At 43.0% G+C, this 20,464-nt stretch overlaps 1 protein-coding gene across 6 annotated transcripts in view; it reads right to left on the bottom strand.

The window, feature by feature from the left end:
- OCA2 (OCA2 melanosomal transmembrane protein) overlaps nt 1–20,464 on the bottom strand; it is a 358,682-nt gene that overhangs the window by 84,691 nt on the left and 253,527 nt on the right. For all 6 annotated transcript variants that reach the window (XR_006887681.1, XR_006887683.1, XM_046655122.1 and 3 more), the window contains one exon: nt 10,626–10,719. Coding sequence is in view for 4 of the 6 variants with exons in the window: in XM_046655122.1 (XP_046511078.1) it covers nt 10,626–10,719 (94 nt within the window). In the remaining 2 variants the exon portion in view is untranslated. The remainder of the gene's footprint in view (nt 1–10,625; nt 10,720–20,464) is intronic.

The following is a 20,464-nucleotide window of genomic DNA, read 5'->3' as shown; positions in this document are numbered from 1 at the left end:
AGTGGAGAGGACGTGTGTCTTCTGAGAAGTAGAATGGAATCTCAGATAAGCACCACCTTCCTCACGACTCCAGGCCGAGCCACCCAGCAGGAAATCCTTCTGTGGATGGAAGGATGGATGCAACAACTAGGTTAATAAAATGCCTCTCTAGGAGAGCATTTTTTTGACAGCACACATGATCTGTATGGGAGACATAACATGCACACACGTACATATGAGTGAGGCCTCATGCGTGGTGAGGGATGTGTCCCAAGCCAGGTCTCAACTCAGTGACTGGTTCAGGGAAGGGTGACTTTGCTTAGTAAAGCCCATCAGCTCTTCTGTTGCCAACTGCAGAGGTCAGTGTTCAGGGATGGACACACAACCCAGGCTCAGGTAGTTTAGCTCAGTTCCAATGTGTCATGTCTGCAATAAACCACTGAGGAAGAGACTCTCTCTGTCTCCTGAGGACTGGCGAACTGTGAGACACAAATCTGGAGCTGGCTATGGCATTTCGGCATAAGGAAGCAGCCTTTCTGAGACTGAAAAACATTAGTAACAGTAGAGCAGGAGGAAGAGGACCAAAGATGGAGTCTGGTGGCATAAGCAAGACCCTCAATGCTGCCTTTTCAGAGAACTTAGTACTGTGTCCTCTGGAATGCAGAGCATGGAGAAAAGTGTGGAATAAATAACCTCAGAGCAAAGTCACCTGCCAGGTTTCTCCACTGGGGGAGGTCCAAAACACCTGCCCTGTTCCCCAGGAGAGGCCCTGGCAAATGAGCTGTGAGTGCAAATGACACTCAGCTGAACACATGTTCCCCTCCTTCCACTCAGTCCTCACCCTCTCTCTGAAACATACAGGCAGCCAAGACCATCAGGTCTGCAGCCAGGGTCACCCACACAAATGTTCACCAAGGTCACAAGCCAGAGCCTCATCTCTCTCTCTGCCTTTCCTCCACATAAGACTTAGACTGGGAGTTTTTTTCAGCGAAAATCATTGAAACAGCATGCCATCTTGTCCATTTACACACTTGCTCTAAGGATGAAATATATTTGATGCATCAACAATATAAGACTTTAGATCTTAAGAGCTCAATAAAAACTTCCATCACCCACAGCCTGTCGAGCCCAAGTCCTGTGCATACCCTGCCTGCCTAAGGTCGGCCCCACTCTGCTTGTGGTCCCTGTGTTTCTGATGTCTCACTTTTATGACAATTCCCTTATTTCTCAGTGAACTTCAGAGTGTATGGCCCCACCCAGAGTATCAGGAAGGGTGAGGGGAAGGGGGAGGTCAGTGGTGGGGGTTGGGGGGGGGACCATCACCAAGGGAGAGGGATAGCTGCCCCACAGTGGAAGGAAGGGCATGACAGGCTAACACCCAGACTGCTGTGTGCAAGACAGACTTTAGGGCAGTGACAGAGAACACAGGAAGCCTGGATGGGGGACAGTTCAGGTTATAGGTGATGCTGGCTTATTCCAGGTGGTAGAATGATGCTCCCCCATTATAAATAAGCCCATATCTTAGTCCTCAGGACCTATGGTTATGCCATTTTGTTACCCTGTATGGCAAAGGGGACTTTGCAGACATAATTCAGGTTATGGACCCTGAAATAGGAGGATTACCCTGGATTATCAGGGTGGGCCCAACTGAGTCACGTGAACCCTTAAAAGCACAGAACTTTCTTCGGGTGGGAGCAGAAGAGAATCCTCAGAGGGAGAATAGCAGAGATCCCGGGGGTGTCGCAGGGAGGGGAGGGTAAGCAAGACTCCAGGGACAGTTGGAGGGATCCCAGGGAAGGGGATCAGAGGGATCCCAGAGGGAGTCAAAGAGATCCAGGAGAGATCCCAGGGGGAGTCAAAGGGATGAGGAGGGGGATCAGAGATATGGAGAGGGTTGAAGAGATGGAGGGGTGGGTATCAGAGAGATACAGGGGAAGTGGAGGGATTTCCACCGTGAGCAGGATTCCATATACTCTTGCTGGCTCTGAGACTTAGGCCCATGTGCAATGACCAGAGAGGCCTCTAGGAGCTATGGGTAGGCCCTGCTGACAGCCAGCTAGGTAATAAGGATCCAGTCTTCCAGCTGCAAGGAACAGGATTCTGCCAATAACCTGAGTGAGCTTGGAAGCAGACCAAACCCCAGAGCCACCAGAAAGGAGCACAGCCTGAGGACACCTTCATCTTGGCCTCATGAGACTCTAAACAGGGACCTAGCTGAGCCACACTTACCCGATAGGCAAGAACTGTGACACAATAAATCCTCTGAGTTTGTCTATTTGTTATGACCAGAACTGATTCTGGATTTGCATCTTGACTCTGAGATCTGCCTCTGCCCCCTCCCCAGATTTCCATTAGCTTCTTGCTAACTTTTCAATACTAGGCAGGTTCTCTCTTCTACCCAGCAAACCACTCTCCATGAAAATCAGCTCATATTTTCCAGGGGCTCATGGGGAGCCTGTTTTTGGAGAGACAGGACAGAGGCATCACGTGGGAGATGTGCAGCAGGCATGAGATCAGAGAGGCAGAGAGCAAGTGCTCAGGAGGCTGGGGTCACCGGGCCCTGGCCAGGCAGGGCTTCCCTGAGGAAGTCACAGATGACAAGGGGAGTTAGGAGGCTCCAAGGAGAATGAAATGGAGCAATTAGCTTCAACAAGCCATGTGGGCCCACGCAGGCTTGGGTGTGGGGTAAGTTCTGCTGGAGAAGGAGTTGAAGGAAAAGACCAGATGTCTGCTGAGTGTCTCCTCGGGGCTAGAAGCATTCTAAGGGTTTGGCATGCCTTTTGTCTTCTTATCTTCACCACGACCCTGGAGGTCCCCAGTGTCCCCCTGAAGAAACTAAGGCACAAATAAGCTGAGCAACACACTGAGTTTTCAGGGCTGTGAAGTGGTGGGCCCAGGACTCGAACCAGAAGTTCTGACTCCAGAGGAAGATAAGAGAGGGTGGGACTCAGGCTGCATGACATAAGCCTAAGGCCCTTCTGTAGACAACCACGAAGAGCATCTGAAGGGTCCCAAACAGGTGGCGATATACAAATTCCACGGCAATGCTGGGCCTAGACAGCCTCCTCTGGGCGCTGTCTCACTGATGTATCCATCCTATCACCCTGGCAGCCAGCTGGCTCCCACTTTGGTTGAGGGGACCTGCCAATGAGACTCCATACTGTTGCCAGGCCATTCTGTCTCGCGATTATTTCCCAGGGCTTGACAAGACTGTTCCCACAGGGAAGTCCTTGTTTCTTGTATGGCCCTGCCCTGCCAGCCTCCATCATAAAGCACGCACCTCTGCACCTAGGCAATGTCTACCTGCCAGCCCCCCAAACATTGCTACTCCGGGACTTAAAATGGAGACCTCTGCTTCTGGATGACACAGAGCTTAACTCCTGTTCCAGGGTCACATTCAGCAACCTGTGTGAGCTCTAAAAATAAAAGGCAACACTTTTCTTCTCTGCTCTGAGGGATTAATGACAGAAAAAATACTCCTTTTTCCAGTTAAAATGGCAGGCAGGCATTGCCTGGATGAAGCATCTCGTCATGCTGCAGTTGGTATGAATTCCTCATCTGCTACGGACCACTTGCCAGAAAACAAGAGGCCATTTCCATTTCCTGTTTCACATTGCCAGGGTGAACTGGCTCAGTGCATTAATGTATTCCTGAGCACTTACGGATTCAGGGAACAGAATGGGGAGGTTTTCAAGGATCTGAGGGAAGGGGTAGCAGCTTGATCTCCTGGGTGCACAACAACTTGAACAGGATGAAGAGGTGTGGGTGAGGTCAGAGGGGTAAAGTGAGGAGCCCCGTGACTCAAATTCTTTCCTTGGAAAGTAGATGAGGCAGAGACATGAGCAACGGCTGGACTGACTTCCTTCATGTAAGGCAGTTGCTCAGCTTTTGATTCCTATCACCTTCTAGGGACTGCAGTGTGTATGACACTATGGGGATTGCTATTCCCCAAAGCCCTGTCTGCACTAGAATAGGCCCTCACAGCCTGACCTCCCACCCCTAGACCCACCTGTCAGTCATCCCTTTGCACGAAGTCATTCAGCCTCCTGAAGGCCTTGTAACCTGGGAGATAGAATATTAACTGATTAAGTCTCACTGAGCCCTGTTTCTTTAAGAATGCTTTCAGCTACAGAAACCTGACTAACAGCGGCTTACACACACAGGGAAATCACCTCATCCCATGTAATAAGAAGCTTGAGGGCAGAGGGCTGATGGGTTCAATGTCTCGCTAATGTCAGAGGCAGGTCTCCCCAATTCTCTTGGCCTCTCCCTCCAGTCACAGATGGTTTCGTGGCCACATCTAAGGCAGAAGGCATGGAGAACTGGTATGAATACATTTTTATTAGGTGGGCAAAAGCTACATCAAGAGGCTCCCAAACAGATTTCCCTTGTGTCTTATTGGTCAGTAAAATGAGACAAGGAGAGCGTATGAGCTACTAGAGGGAACATTACAATAGACGGAAGCAAAGAGGAGAGTAGGAACGGTGTTGGGTCAGCCAACCAGCAGATCCTGCACAAATGTACTGGGAACAGAGTATGTCAGCTGGTATAGTGGAAAGAACACTAGATTTGGATTCTGAAGATCTCAACTAAAGTCTCAAATCTGCTAAGCTCTGTAACCATAAGTGATCACTGACCATTTCTTTTATATTAAGATGTTTTTGATTAGAAGGAAAGGAAGATGCAAAACAAGATGGTGTTGGCAATACAGAGAGTTTATCTCCTGTGACAGACAGTCAGAGATGGAGCAAGTCAGGACTCAGCACCATCATCCAGGACCAGTTATCTCCATCTATGTGCTCTGCCACCAACAACACTCAGACTTGGCCCCATACTCAGGCTGGAATTGGCTCCAGGCATCTCATTAGTACACATAAGTGAGCAGTATCCAGAAAAAGAAGCAGGACTACTCTCTCTCCTAAGGTTTGTACTCAGGATCAGGGAAATCGTTACCAGAAGCCCCTCCCTCCCCCACAGAAGATACCCCTTCATGTCTCCTTGACTCCAAATGGCTTTGGCTTTGGCAAGGGGCAGGAATCCATCTGCCTGTCCCTGCCTTACATCAGCAGGGAAGGGCTACATCTGAATTAAATGAGGACAGTTGCCACCTTCCCTGGGCATCTCACAGGATAGTTGTGGGCTTCACATAAGATTAAGAATGTGAGAGCAGTATTCAGACATCAATGGTTGCTGCAGCAATTTAATAAGATGCTAGCAGGTTTCTAATGGCACCCCACACATGGCATGGGTTCCACATGGCAGTGAGAAAGAGGTCCTAGTGTCACTACTCTGGATCAAGCCTCCTTTCCAGTTTCCATTAACAGAGGAGCAAACAGAGGTTGGGATTTGTATGTGAACAGCTGTTGCCTGTCTCAGCATGTTTGGGTAATCCTGTGTGGAAAGATGATATATGGTTCTAGAGATAGAACAAGAACATTTTTCAAAACTATTCTCTGCCTTGTTGTTGCTGGACATTTTATCAATTTGTAAAGAATCTCCAATCTAATGTTCTGTGTCAGCCAGTCCAAGTTGGATCAAATATGCCATGCTCTCAGACCAGTGATAATGTCCTGCTTGACAGAGAACACAAAAATTAACTCTATGCACTGGCATTCCCTTTGGCAAGTGGAAGAACCACTTGCCACTCAAGACACAACTATGAGCAAAGGAAAGCAACAGGTTTTAATGCAGCCATGTGCTTCCTGGATTGTCCACAGTCCCTAGGTAACTTTGGCAAAGACACAACATGTGCTTGGACCTATAGCAGTCTTCATTTTTATTTGATCTCTATGTTCCACCAGTAGATATTTAAGTTATTTTTAAAGTTTCTTTTTATCCAACTAACACCTGTATATGGCAACAAATAAAATAGAAGAGCTTGATTGTCAAGGAAATTAACAACCACAATGTGTTCCATGAGCAAGTCAAGCTTTTGGGGTTGGGCACAGGGTCACTCCAGCTGGGATGCTAACATTTTTGTACCATTTTTTGCTGAACCTGGAATTTCTAACTACCTATTTTCAACATAAAGAGTTTAGGAGAAGAAACTAGGGAGCTGGACTGCTAGAATTCAATTCCCCGCTCTGGGATTTATTCATTCTGTGACACTGAGCAAGTTTCTAAGCCTCCTTGGAGTTCTAAAATTTCACAAAGATGGCATTAGGCATGTATCCACTCATGTGCTGCTTCTACTCTAGAAAATTCACTTCTATTATTTCTTGGATAAACTCCTCCCTTCTGTTTCATTCTGTCCTTCCTGAGATTTTTCTAGTAGTTGAATATTGGATTTCCCATATGGAACTTTTATGTATATAACTTTTTTCCTGCAATTTCTTCTTTGATTTTTGCCTCTAGATTCTGGGTTATTTCCTTGACTTTATTTTTCAGTCAGCCTGTCTATCTATCTATATTTACTTAGTTTAGTAGTTATACATTTAGTTACTGAGAACATTTTTCCTTCTAGTTTTTCCTTTTTAATTATTTTAATTGCAATTTTATTTTGAGGTAATTGACAACATGCAGTTGTAAGGCATAATATGGAGTGATCCCATGTACCACTTACCAGTTTTCTTCAATAGTAATATAATTCAAAACCCTACTACAATGTCACAGTCAGGATACTGACATTGATACAGTTAAGCTATAGAACATTTTCATCACCAAAATGGTCCTTCCTGTGGCCCTTTTATAGCCACATCAACTACCTTCTACCCTACCCTGTACTTAACTCCTGCCAACAACTAATCTATTCTACATTTCTATAAATTTCTTATTTCAAGAACGTATATAAATGGAATCATGCAGCATGTAACCTTCTGGGATTGACTTTTTCACTCCACATAATTCTCTGAAGATTCATCAAGGCTGTCATGTGTATCAACAGTTCATTTCTTTTGTTACTGAATAGCCTTCCATGGTAGGGATGTACCGCAGTTTGCTTAATCATTTATTGTTGAAGGATAGCTGGTTTGTTTCTACTTTTTGGCTACTAAAAATAAAGCTTCCATAAACATTTGTGTACAGGTTTTTGGGTGAATATAAATTTTCATTTCTTTAGAATAAATGCCCACTAGTGTAATTGCTGGGTTTTATGGTACTTGCAGGTTTGGTTTCTAAAGACACTTTCAAACTGTTCTCCGGAGTGATGGTGCCATTTTACAGCCGCAAGAAGAATGTATGAGTTATTTAGTTTCCTCACAACCTCATCAATATTTAATGTTGTCACTATTTTTTATGTTAGCCATTCTTATAGGTGAGTGATGATATCATGGTTTTAATTTGCAGTTTTCTAATGGCTAATAACGTTGAGCATCCTTTCATGTGCTTATTTGTCATGTATATATTCCCATTTACACATAAATTTCAGAATAATCTTGAATATATATACAAGAAATCTCACTGAGATTTTGCTAGGAATTGCATTAAATCTAAAGATTAATTTGGGGACAAGTGACATCTTTACTATGTTGAGTCTTCCAGTCCATGAACACAGTTATGTCTTCCCACTTATTTGGATTTTCTTTGATTTCTTTTATCAGCATTTTGTAATTTTCAGTATTTAATTTGTTGAGCAATTATAAATAGTACTGTATATTTAATTGTGATATCCACATGTTCATGGCTAAAATTGATTTTGGTATATTTATCTTGTATCCTGTGACCTTGCTAAAATTATATATTAATTCTAGGGTTTTTAAAAATAGATTCCTTGGAATCTACATAGATAATCGTGTCATCTGCAGTAGGGACAATTCTATTTCTTTCTTTCTAATCTGTATAGCTTTTATTTCTTTTTCTTGCCTTATTGCACTGGCTGGAACTCCCAGCACTATGTTAAATAAGAAAAGCGAAAGCAGACATTCTTGCCTCGTTCTCAATCTTAGGGGGCATTCAGTTTTTCAACAGTAAGTATGATGCTAGTTGTAGGTGTTTTTGTAGATGCTCTTCATCAAGGTAATGGTATGCTGGACATTTTATTTAAAGAACTATAGAGACTGAAGCAGTAATATTTACTCACAGACACACACCCTGAAAAGGACATCATCATTTGTGCCAGGCTGTCATTGCAGGGCCTGGAGACAATCTAATCTGTTGCTGAGCTGGACCTGGCTTTGTTGCATCTTGAGTTGCATTCAATTTGCTAATAGCTGAAAATGTTTTGAGAGAGAGATCAGGAGTTTCTCTGAAACAAGGATATGAACAGGAGAGTCTGGGGTCTCTGTACTGTATAGTCAAGTCTTCAGTTTCCTAAACCACAGGAGCATTCTTACTTTACAGCCTATTGATTGCTGAGGATTCTCTATGTTCTGAGGTTCTGTCCTGGCTTTCTGCCCTTCAAAAGGTGGCTTTCTCCCCTACCCCTACTCCAGTGCAGTCTGTGAAGTTCCAGCTTGTCTTCAAAGCTTTTCTCTCATTGCTTCTGCAGCATCCCCAGCTTCATTGCACACTCAGTGAAGGCGCTGAGAGATTTCACTCAAGTTTCTTGCGTCACCCCCAGCCAGAGATGACAGCAGCCATGTTCTCCTCTCCCCTCGGAAGGACTTATCATTTTCTGGAATTTACATCATTTAGTCTCTTTGCATCTTTAGCATTCTGATAGGTTTTTTAAAGCTATGATTTTGTAGATCGTGTTTGTTTTGTTTGTTCTCTGTTGTGTAGAGAGCAATGGTCTCTTGCAACCTTATACTTCCTAACTGGATTCAGAAATTCCCTGAAGCAAACTTTGACCAATGAGCACAGGAGACAGCATGGAACAACAGATAAATCTCTCCCTTCCTCCTTCCTTTCCAAAGCACAATGGTTCCATAGGATCTATCTATAAAGTGCTCTACCTGAATAAGAACTGGCTTGTTTTCCTTTTGAACCTGTTACTAGCTTAGTAAAGCACCATGCATTTGCCTTTCTCTCCTTCACTGCCTCACCTCACTTCCTCCCTCAGTCTTCCTGCCCGAAGATTGCACCTCCCAATAAAGCTTTAGCATGCAAACTTCCTAGCCTGCTAAGGCAGATTTTTCTTAAGACTTATTTGAATTGTTCTTAGCTTTTAGTAAAAAGAGCAACCAAAAGGCATTAGTATCAGACCAGGAAAGATTTTTTTTGTTTCAGACTAACTAGTGAATCACACTCAATTTATATAACAAATGACATTTCACAAACCAACTGAAAACTTCTATTTAAAGTGGTCTTTAAAATGCCAGAACCTGAGGGAATGGGAAATTATGGTTTAATGGGTATGTAGTTTCAGTTTGGGAAGATGAAAAAGTTTTGGAGATAGATGGTGGTGATGGTTGCATAACAATGTGAATGCACTTACTGCCACTGAACTGCACACTTAAAAATGGTTAAAATCGTAAGTTTTATGCTATGTGTATTTTGAACAATTTTTTAAAAAATGCCAAACTGAGTCAATGAGAGAGGGTCTCCAATAGAATAAGGGTAGAGTTAACACCCAGCACAACTGGGCATCTGTTATACCACAAACAAGCAACTATCCAATGACCAGAGCAATGAGGTTACAAAGATCCCGAAGCTTAACACCTTTATTGTTCGTTATGGCTGTATCTCTACTTCCAAAAGGGGTTCAGTCAACAAGTGTTGAATCACAGTTTAGGTTGTCTGCCATATAAATGGTCCATGCTAGCGTCTGTCCTTGACAACCCCCTCCACATTCACTCTACACGTTCTGGGGCACTCAAAACTAGCCCAGGAGGCTTCTCGCCCTGTGAGACCCAGCTCAAACCTCCCTCTCTGAGAGCCCTCCCTGACTTTCCCTCCAGTCTGCAATCTCAAATAAGAACTTGAGGTCTCAGTCACTGAATTAGGTGAATTAGCTGTCTCCAGAAATCATAGCAACTTCATGGAATGACATTAATCCCCCTTTACAAACAAAGAGATAAACTAAACAGAAAGTTACTAATTTAATAGTTAGAGGTCAACCAAAGAACAAAGCAAGCTGGATTATCTAAGCATGCTTGGATGTAAGAATAAAAACTTAAAGTGTATCTGGTGTGTGTACATACGATCTTCACATCCTTTTGTGTTCCATAGGTGGTGAGGCCTCTAAAATGCGAGAAGGACTCTAACACAGCTCCCTCCAAAGACAATCACATCCAAAACCCTAGTGTGCTCACCAGAGGTTAGTCTCTCCTGACATTTTCTGTGATTCATCTTGCAATTTCTCCAAAGGACAACAGTACCCCTCCCCTACGCCCAAAAAAAGAAATCCTTAATCTTTCTTCTTACTCTTAGGTTAGAGTTTCTACTTCTTAGCTCACCCATTCATCACTTCACCACCTCCCCTTGTTAAGGAGAGAATAAGCTGAGACTGGCTTCTGATTCAAGTCCATTTCTAGACACAAGCCACATCTGAACGGTGCAGTGTGGGCACCTTAACTCTGAGACATTAGTAATGACTGTCCTTAGGCCATGGGCTTAGAATGTCAGGGGCAGTTCTGCAGGGAGTGGGAAGTGACAGTCTTCACAGAGGAACTGAGTAGCTCTAGAATTGCTCCAGTCAAAGCTGAAGATGGGTTTCTAGTCACGAGATGATCAGGACTCTCTTTAATTTACTTTCAATTTGGCACACACTAACCAGGCTCACCACAGTGTCAGTGGCCCCTCCCCTCCATGCATCAGCATCCCCTTACCTCCCAGGCAGGCGCCGAGGGCCAGAGCATACATGAGTGGTGGCGCAGGCAGGCTGACCTCGGGGTCTTGGCTGAGGTTCAGGAGCACGGGAATCTGGAGGAAAAGGACATTAACATTACATTCATGGTAGCCCAGAGGAGCTGCCCACACTGCGACTCACTTGCAAAATCCAAAGCTCTTTTTCAGCAAACTGTAAGGGGCATTAGATGTTCAAAACGAAACCAAAGTGAAAGTTGGAATCCACAAAACCTTGAGTTTGAGCCCATTGGTATGTCTTTGTTTCCAGCCATATGACCAGCTAAATGGGCCCCTTCTCCTCAGCTAACCCCTACCCTCACCTCGCTGCTTTGAATCTTGAATGGAATAAAGTCGTGTGGAGCCTCACACAAAGGCTGGAACCATAATCATCTAACCAGCGTCATAAGTTCTGCAGTGGATCAAGTCCCACACTGACTCCATGCACATATCATCTTATTTAATCCTCAAGCATCCCTCAGGTGTGTTTGATATTCCTCCAGTTGATAGATGAGGAAATCAAGGCATGGAGAGGTACAGATCTTGTAAGTGGCCCAGACAGAACTTGAACATAGTTCTCTGATTGCAGACTATACACTGTAAACCTACGCTAAACTGCTTCTCACCGCTGCCCTCTGAGCAGTCTTCCCAATCCTGCTCATGTTCCTAATATGATAACAGGTATCAGATTTATTAACTAGGCAGTAGATTCTCTAGTAAGTCATGCCAGCATCCAGTGTACCTTTCTGATGGACATAAATTTCACCTTATTGTAATCAATTAAGCATGTAGTGGTTGTGAAGTTTCTGTAAGAAATCTGTGTTCCGAAAACATGCCCCCTTGTGGCTCATGCTGCTAATGAAGGACAGAGAAAGAGAAAGACGTAGCCATTGGGCCTGCTTCCAGCACACTAGGTGGGGAGGTCGGTCCATGTAGTCACTGCTACGCACCTCAGGGCAGCCCATGAGACATTAAGGAAGGATCTTTGGACAATGCTGCTTTGGGGAAGTTGCCTTGTGTGGACCTCTCTAAAGAACAGGAGGAGAACCCATCCAATGGCAACCATCTGGAAAGGTTTACTCAAAATCATAAGCAGAAAGCTGAAACCAATGTGGAGATATGTAAGTGACATGTGATTTCACTTGCTGTAGAGAATTAGAGAACAACAGAGTCACGATCTGTTGGACACCAGGTCTCTTGAGGTCATGAAAGTAATAACTCATTGTATATTTGGGAAGATTGGATATTCCCCAGCTCTTTATCCCTGCAATAAGACTTCACGTGCACGCCCTCTGCAGTGGCCCCCACAGCAGGGCAGATGAATCTACTTCCCTATTCCACTGACTCTGGGCTTGGCCAGTGGATTGCTCTTACCAGAGGAAGGTGGGTGGACTAGAAAGAAGCATTCCATGTTGCTGCAAGCCTCTCTGAAACTTCAGCTTCAGTTGTAAGAAGAATAAGCCGCAGGAGATGCTGCTGCCCCATGGAGTCCCAGAAGATGGATGCATGGAGGGGAGCCCCATCAGCCCCAGTGGAGCCCTGCCCAGCAGGCTGCAGCAAACCTGCTGACTCATGAGCCTACCACACAAGCTCCTCTGCCAGTCCTGCATACAGTTCTCCAGAGTTGTCTTATAGGGTCTGAGAAAGAGCCCCTATTATTTGCTGGGTCACAAGGAGCATTTTGAAAAGCTCACTTTTTCATTCTAAGTATCCCCAAATATTTACCGGAAGAGAAATAAGTAACATCCCAGGATATCTATCTGATGCAGAAACAGACACTTCTGGCAGAGGGGGCCTCTGAGTAGTCCCCATGGCTGGCATGTTTCAATCTTTGCTCTTGTTGTCTCATGATGAACCCAACTGTTGTCACAGAGTCCATTTTAAACTTGAAGTCTTGCTTCTTTGGAGGAGCAAGTGGAGTGCAGCTTCTCACAGCACCCAGTCGGTCATCAATGAGCAGAGCAAACCTACACTGTATAGTCCCTAGGCACCCCCATACACTGGGCAACATGCTGTCAGTACAAGGCCAGCCTCTGCCCTAAAGGCCCTGCATGCCGCCTGGCTTGAAGAAACAGACTCAGAACAACTAGGCACAGGATGCTGGGCCCTTATCAGAGGCACTGAGGCGTAAAAGGAGGAAGGAATGCCTTTGACTCAGTGCTATTTTTGATTTTTATCAAGATAAGTACACATGTTCTAAACCATATAGTTACAAGTGCCAGATTCTGTTATAGGCTCATGGCAGCAAAAAGCATGCTGTGAAATTGTTTTGAAATCAAGCTCTCTGCCGGAATTTGCAGTTCAGATGAAAGCCCATGCCCTAAACTCTGCCCCAAATTCAAGGATCTACCTAAGGCTCCCACGGCCTGCCCTCCTTCCTTCTGGGACCAGGTCCCTGCCTTGGGCAGGCTCCCTCTCCTCCTCCTACATGAATGCAGTGAGGCCTCACTGGCCTCACACTCACCACCTGCCCCCTCTAGTTCCATCCTCTATACAACCAGCAGTGACCTTTCTATCTTTCAGATCTGACCATGTCACTAGCTCCTCAACCCCATGCCCTCACTCTGAGCAAGGCCCCCTTCTCAAGGCTCTCGTCTCCTTGCACACTCAATCACTCCCATCTTCACAGGTCTGGACCCCAGTGCTGCCTCCCACTCGAGTGCCTTTGCTGGTTCCTATGCCTTAGCCTAGGTGCACTTGATCTTGCCCTCATGTCAATCTCCCACTCAGCCTGTAAGAGGCTTGGGGATCACTCCTCTGAAACCTTTCCTGACCTTCCCAAAGTAGTTGATGTTTTATAATACTTATACCCAGATATCACATTTAACATATGGCTCCATCTTCCACTAGGGTGGATGACCTTGTCTTGTGTGTGTTCATTTATGTCTTCATGCACTCACTAATTATTCATGAATGCCTACTGCTCTAGTACCTGTCTGTTAATGCTCTAGACACAGGGGATATAGCAGTTAATACAAGAGACAAAACTCCCTGCCCTCAGAGAGCTTACATTATAGTAAGAAGAGAGAGAAAATTTTTAAAAAGTAATGAATAAGAATGTCATAGAAGATGGCAAAGTAGAAAGCTCCAGGAATCCAGCCCTCCACCTAAACAATTATTGAATAGTCAGGAACTGTCTAAAGTAACTGTGTAAGTTTCCTAGGGCTGCCATAACAAAGTACCAAAAACTGGATGGCTTGAAACAACAGAACTACGTTGTCTCACAGTTTTGAAGAGTAGAAGTCCAAAATCAAGGTGCTGGTAGGGCCATGATCTCCCTGATGGCTCTAGGGGAGGATCCTTCCTTGCCTCTTCTAGTTTCTGGTGGTTACCAGAAATCCTTGGTGTCCCTTGTTTTGTAGACACCTCACTCTGGTCACATGGCCATCTTCTCCTTGTGTGTCTTCACATTGTCTTCCTTCTTCACATGTCTGCCTCTGTGTCCAAATTCCCCATTTTTACAAGGATACCAGTAAGATTGGATTAGGGCCCACCCTAATGAACTAATTTTAATGTAATGATCCCTGTAAAGATCCTACTTCCAAATAAGGTCACATTTGGAGGAACTTGGGGTTAGGACTTCAACATATCTTTTGGGAAGACATAATTCAATCCATAATAGTAACTATTTTGGAAGTCTGGAGCATGGTTGAACACTTTCAGGAGTCAGGGAAGAGATGAATTTTGGCCTTTCTTGAGGCGTTTACCATTCTCCAGACCCCCAGCCCTGTGGCAGACAGCCATGGGGGTAGTAGTCCACCTTTATGTGCAACTTGCTGCTAGCAAGATAGGTAATAAGGACCTTGTCCTTCAAAAATTAGGTTGTTTTTGTTGGCTACTGAGCACTGCTTTTGACCACTGAAGGGCCAGCACATAGGCTGGCCATTGCTCCAACCCCCAAGGGATAAAGCAGCTTCCAGGGGATTTAAAGAAACCACTTGTTTTTCCCACCTTTTCAGTCAGACACTTTAAAAATCTTTTACAGGATACTGGTTGGCTATATAAATAATGGAAGAGAAACATCAATTCAACAACATCAACATCAGAAGACCACACACAACAAGGAATGAATACTTTGAAAAAAAAAAAGCTTGAAAAAGTCACAAATGGATAGCTCCGGCCTTTGACAAGCAAGATTTAACAATCCCTGAGAGCAGGAGAATTAGATCTCCAGACCTACCAAATCATAATACTCAAAATGCTCAGTTCTCCAAAAAAACTATAAAACATACAAAGAAATAGGAAAGTATGGCCCATTGACAGGGGGGATAAAAGGGAATTTTACAGAAACTGTCTTTGAAGCCCAGACATCAGAACTATTAGTCAAAGATGCTAAACCAACTGTCTTACATATATCTAATTAGCAAAAGAAAACTATAGACAAAGAACAAAATCAGGAAAATGATATATAAAGAAAATGAGAATATTGATAAAGAGAGATAAATTACAAAAAGGAATGAACAGACATCTGGAGCTGAAAAGTACAATAACTGAAAAGAAGACCTCAACTAGAGGAGTTCAACAGCAGATCTGAACAGGCAGAATAGAAGATCAGAAAACTTGAAGATAATACATTTGAAAGGATCAAGTCTGAGGTATAGAAGGAAAAAAAGAATAATGAAGAAAAATGTGCAAAGCCTGTGGGACTATCAAATATACAAAAATATGCATTATAAGAGTCCCAGAAGAAGAGAGAAAGGGGCAGAAAAAATGTTTGAAGAAATAATGACCAAAAGCTTCCCAAGTTTGGGGCTGGCCCAGTGGTGTAGTGGTTAAGTTCATGTGCTTTGCTTCGTCAGCCCAGGGTCCACAGGTTCAGGTCCCAGGAGTGGACATATGCACTGCTCATCAAGCCATGTTGTGACTGTGTCCCACAGAGAAAACAGAGAAGATGGGCACAGTTGTTAGCTCAGGGCTAATTTCCCTCAGCAAAAAGAGGAATATTGGCAATGGTTATTAGCTCAGGGGCCAATCTTCCTAACCAAAACAACAACAACAACACTTCCCAAATTTGAGTAAAGGCATGAATATACATGTACAAGAAACCCCATAAGCTACAAGCAGGATAAACTCAAGTAGACCCACACTAAAACACATTATAGTCAAATTATCAAATCCCAAAGACAGAGAAAATATTGAAAGAAGCAAGAGAGAAATAACTCATCACTTACAAGAGATAATGGCGTGATGTCACCAATATGGTGGAGTAAAAGACCCCAGCCTCCATTCCCCCACAAAGATATATAACTAGACAGCTATCCACAAACAAAAGCAGCTCTGAGAGAGCTCTAGAGTTCACTTAAGAAACTTCAGGAGCACAGTGAAACAAAAAACTTGAGAATAACCATACAAAGGTGTGGGGGGGTGGGGAACCAGCTTCATCTTGCCTGCATCATCCCATCCCCCAAGCGAGCCCTGCTCAGTGCCAAGAGGAAACTTCTCTACTAGAAAGGGTTCCCTGGCAAAGGGAGAGTGGGGTGAGCAATCTACTTCCCAGCCTTTCAGGGCACTGAACAAAGGACCCACTTTTGTTTCACCCCACCCCAGAGACTGGCAAACCTAAGATATACAGAGATGGCTAAGAATAAGGAAGAAAAGTAGCTACCAGTATCAGTCACACAGCAGTTCACAGTGACCTGTTCTGCAGATGACTCTGGTAGCTTTTGCCACTGAAGAAACCAATGACCAGCACAGCTGCTGCAGACCTCTTAGAGATTTTATCCATTTTTGCCCCACAGTTATTTGTGTTCACTGACACCAGCCACCTGAGTCCTTCCTCACTCCCTCCCCTCCAGCCCCCACCATAGCCTGGGACCATCAGTAACCAACCCAAGACACTGTAGCTGTATGAGTGTAAGACACCAGCCTAGACTTCTGCAGCTGACCCCATCTCTGCACACGCTTGGGGTTAGCCCTTCCAGCTGTGCACTTATGCACCACTGACCTGACACTTATCGCTAACTTCCATTGCTATGGGCACACCCATGGAAAGATCCTGCAGCCACAGAAGTGCACACAATATCCAAGGCCCCCACAGCTGCTTGTGGACCCAGATGTGGCCCTATCTCCTGTCACTGGCCTGCTCCACTGGGCTCACCCACAGTTAGCCCCTCCAGCTGTACATCTGCATGCCTCCAGCCTGACTCCAAAAACTAGCTTCCCCTGCCATGCTCCCATGACAAGAACCAGCAGCAATGATACTACATACCAACAGCCAGGCTCCTGAAGCTGCCAGCACAACCTCATTTGACCCCAGCCCTTGCTGCTTTCCCTGGCCCTCACCACCATGTGTGTATTTGTAACTGCCTCTTGCCACCACACAGGCAGCTGCAGCTGGCCCCTGCTGGTAAGTGTGTGCACACCACAAGCTCTGACCACCACTTCTGCCAGCCCCAGTCCCTAGTTACAAGACCTAGAGGCACCACTGGGGACCACAACAGACCTTTCAACCTTTGTGGGCCACCCACAGCACTCAACAAGGACCACACAGTGTCAACACCATGGACCCCAGCCAGCTGAGCCAACAAGTCACCACATACCCTGGAACCAGAGCTGCCACAGGCCCGACAATTGGTGCCCTGCACCACTATACCCAGGTCACAGCATGCTCCAGCCTGCCACCAAAGCAGGTGAAGGTCTTTCCTTATTGAAGTCAGTCCACAAAGTCTAAAGAGGTGACTGCTTCTTCAAATGCAGATACCTACACAAGGCTACAGTGATCATGAGCAATCAGGGAGATATGACTCCACCAAACAAATACAGCAAATTTCTAGTAACTGACCTCAAAGAAATGGATATACAGGAATTTTCTGACAGAGAAATAATAATTGTTCTAAAGATGCTCAGAGAGCTACAAGAGAACACAGATAAACAATTTAACAAAAACAGGAAAACAAAACAAGAACAAAATGAGAAGTTCAACAAAGAGATAGAAAACATTTTAAAAAGTGTGTAAAATCAAAGACAAAGAGACAATTCTTAAAGCAGCAAGAGAAAATAAATTTCTCTCATACAAGGGAACCCCCACAAGGTCATCAGTGCATCTTTCAGCAGAAACCTTGCAGTCCACAAGAGAATGAGATAATTATTCAAAGTGCTGAAAGAAAAAAACTGCCAAGCAAGAACACTTCACCCAGCAAAGGTGTCATTCAGAAGTGAAAGAAAGATAAACACTTTCCCAGAGAAACAGAAGCTTCAGGACTTCATCACCACCAGACGTGCCTTGCAAGAAATGCTAAAGAAAATTCTTCAAGCAGAAATGAAAACATGCTAATTAGTAACATGAAAATAAAGTAGAAAACTCACTGATAAAGCTAAGTAGACAGTCAAATTCAGAACATTCTAATACTGTAATGGTGTGTGAATCACTTAACTCTAGTACAAAGGTTAAAAGACAAAAGTATTTAAAATACCTATAGCTATAATAATTTACTAATGGATACAGAAGAGTAAGAGATGTATATTGTGACATCAAAACCATAAAATGTGGGGCAGAGTAAAAAGAAAGACTTTTTGTATGTGATTGAAGTTAAGTTACCATCAGCTTAAAATAGACTGTTATAACTATAAGATGTTTCATGAAAGCCTCAGGGTAACCACAATACAAAAACCTATAGTAGAGAAACACAAGATAAAGAGAAGGGAATGAAAGCATACAACTATGGAAAATCATCAGTTTATAAAGGAGGATGGCAAGAGAGGAAGAAGGAAACAAAGGAACTAAAAAATAGCTAGAAAACAATTACCAAGATGGCAACAGTAAGTTCTTACCTATCAATAATTACTTTAAATGTAAATGGATTAAATTCTCCAATCAAAAGGTACAGAGTGGCTGAATGGATAAAAAAAGAAGATCCAACTATATACCACCACAAGAGACTCACTTCAACATCAAGGCCACACATAGGTTCAAAGTAAAGTGAGGGAGAAAGATATTCCATGCAAATACAAACCAAAAGAAAGCAGGTTAGCTATACTTATATCAGAAAAAAATAGACTTTAAGTCAAAAACTGTAAAGAGACAAAGAAGGTCATTATATAATGGTAAAGGGATTGATTTATCAAGAAGTTATAACAATTGTAAATATATATGTACTCGACATCAGAGCACCCAAATATATTAAGCAAATATTAACAGATCCGAAGGCAGAAATAGACAATAATACAATAATAATAGTAGACATCAATACCCCACTTTCAACAATGACAAGATCATCTAGACAGAAAAGCATAAGGAAATATTAGATTTGAACTACCCCTTAGAACAAATGGACCAAACAGACATATATAGAACATCCCATCCAATAGCAGCAAAATGCACATGCCTCTCCAGCACACACTGAACAGTCTCCTAGAGAGATCATATATTAAGTCACAAAATACATTTTAACAAGTTTAAGAAGACTGAAATCATATCAAGTATCTTTTCCAATCACTATGGCACGAGACTAGAAATCAATAACAGGAGGAAAGCTGTAAAATTCAAAATATGTGGAAATGAAACAACACACTCTGAAGAACCAATGGCTCAAAAAAGAAATCAAAAGGTACATCAAAAAATATCTTGAGACAAATGAAAATGGAAAACAGCATACCAAAACCTATGGGATATAACAAAAGCAGTTCTAAGAGGCACATTTATAGCAACAAATGCCTAGATAAAGAATAAAGAAAGATCTCAAAAAAACAACCTAACTTTACACTTCAAGGAACTAGAAAAACAAACTAAGCCCAAAGTTAGCAAAAGGAATGAAATAACAAATATCAGAGGAGCAATAAATGAAACAGACTAGAAAACCAATAGAAAAGATCTATGAAACTAAGAGCTGGTCTTTTGAAAAGATAAACAAAACTGACAAACCTTTAGTTAGACTAAGAAAAAGAGAGAAGACTCAAATAAATATAAATGAAAGAGGAGACATTACAACTGATACCACAGTAACACATGGTTCATAAGTGACTACTATGAACAATTTGTACGACAACAAACTGGATAACCTAGAACAGATAAATTCTCAGAAACATACAACCTACCAAGACTAAATCATGAAGAAATAGAAAATCTGAAAAATTTATAACTAGTAAGGAGAATGAATAAGTAATCAAAAATCTCCCAAAAAATAAAAGCCCAAGAACAGATGGCTTTATTGGTGAATTCTACCAAACATTTAAAGAAGAATTCATGCCAATCCTTCTCAAACTCTTTCAAAATATTGAAGAGAACAGAACACTTCCAAATTGGTGAATTTTGCCAAACATTTGAAGAAAAAATTTAAAACATTTAAAGAAAACTTAACACCAATCCTTCTCAAACTATTCCAAAACTTGAAAAGGAGGGAAGACATCTTTACATTCTATGAGGCCAGCATTACCCAGATACCAAAGCCAGACAAAGACACTATGAGCAAAGAAAACAACAAATCAACATCCCTTGTGAAATTTCACAACAAATTACTGAACTTAAGGAAGCCATTGCCTCTCCAAACATGAGACAAATGGAGAGACTCTAGGGCTCAGGTAAAAGAGAACAAGACCATAGAAGGAGCAGAAACACAGGTAGCATCACTCAGGAAACAAAAAATAAAATTAAAAAGTAGCAAATGATGAAAAAGGTTTTCTGTGAGAAAAAAGAGGTGGGATGAAGGCTATAAAGGTGCTGTTTTCTAAATAAGAATTCCAGATTGATTTAGCATTTTAAATTCTATGAATTGTAACTTGATTTAAAAATGAACATTAAACAACAGCTCAAAATAACGAATAAATAAAATATATAATATGTTAGGTGGTATTAAATGCTATGGGAAGAAATAAAGCAAAAGGTAGA

The sequence above is a fragment of the Equus quagga genome, chromosome 2, assembly GCF_021613505.1.
Source record: "Equus quagga isolate Etosha38 chromosome 2, UCLA_HA_Equagga_1.0, whole genome shotgun sequence".
Classification (NCBI taxonomy): Eukaryota; Metazoa; Chordata; class Mammalia; order Perissodactyla; family Equidae; genus Equus; species Equus quagga.
The sequence above is the reverse complement of the archived record's forward strand: the minus strand, read 5'-3'. Positions and strand labels throughout refer to the sequence as shown.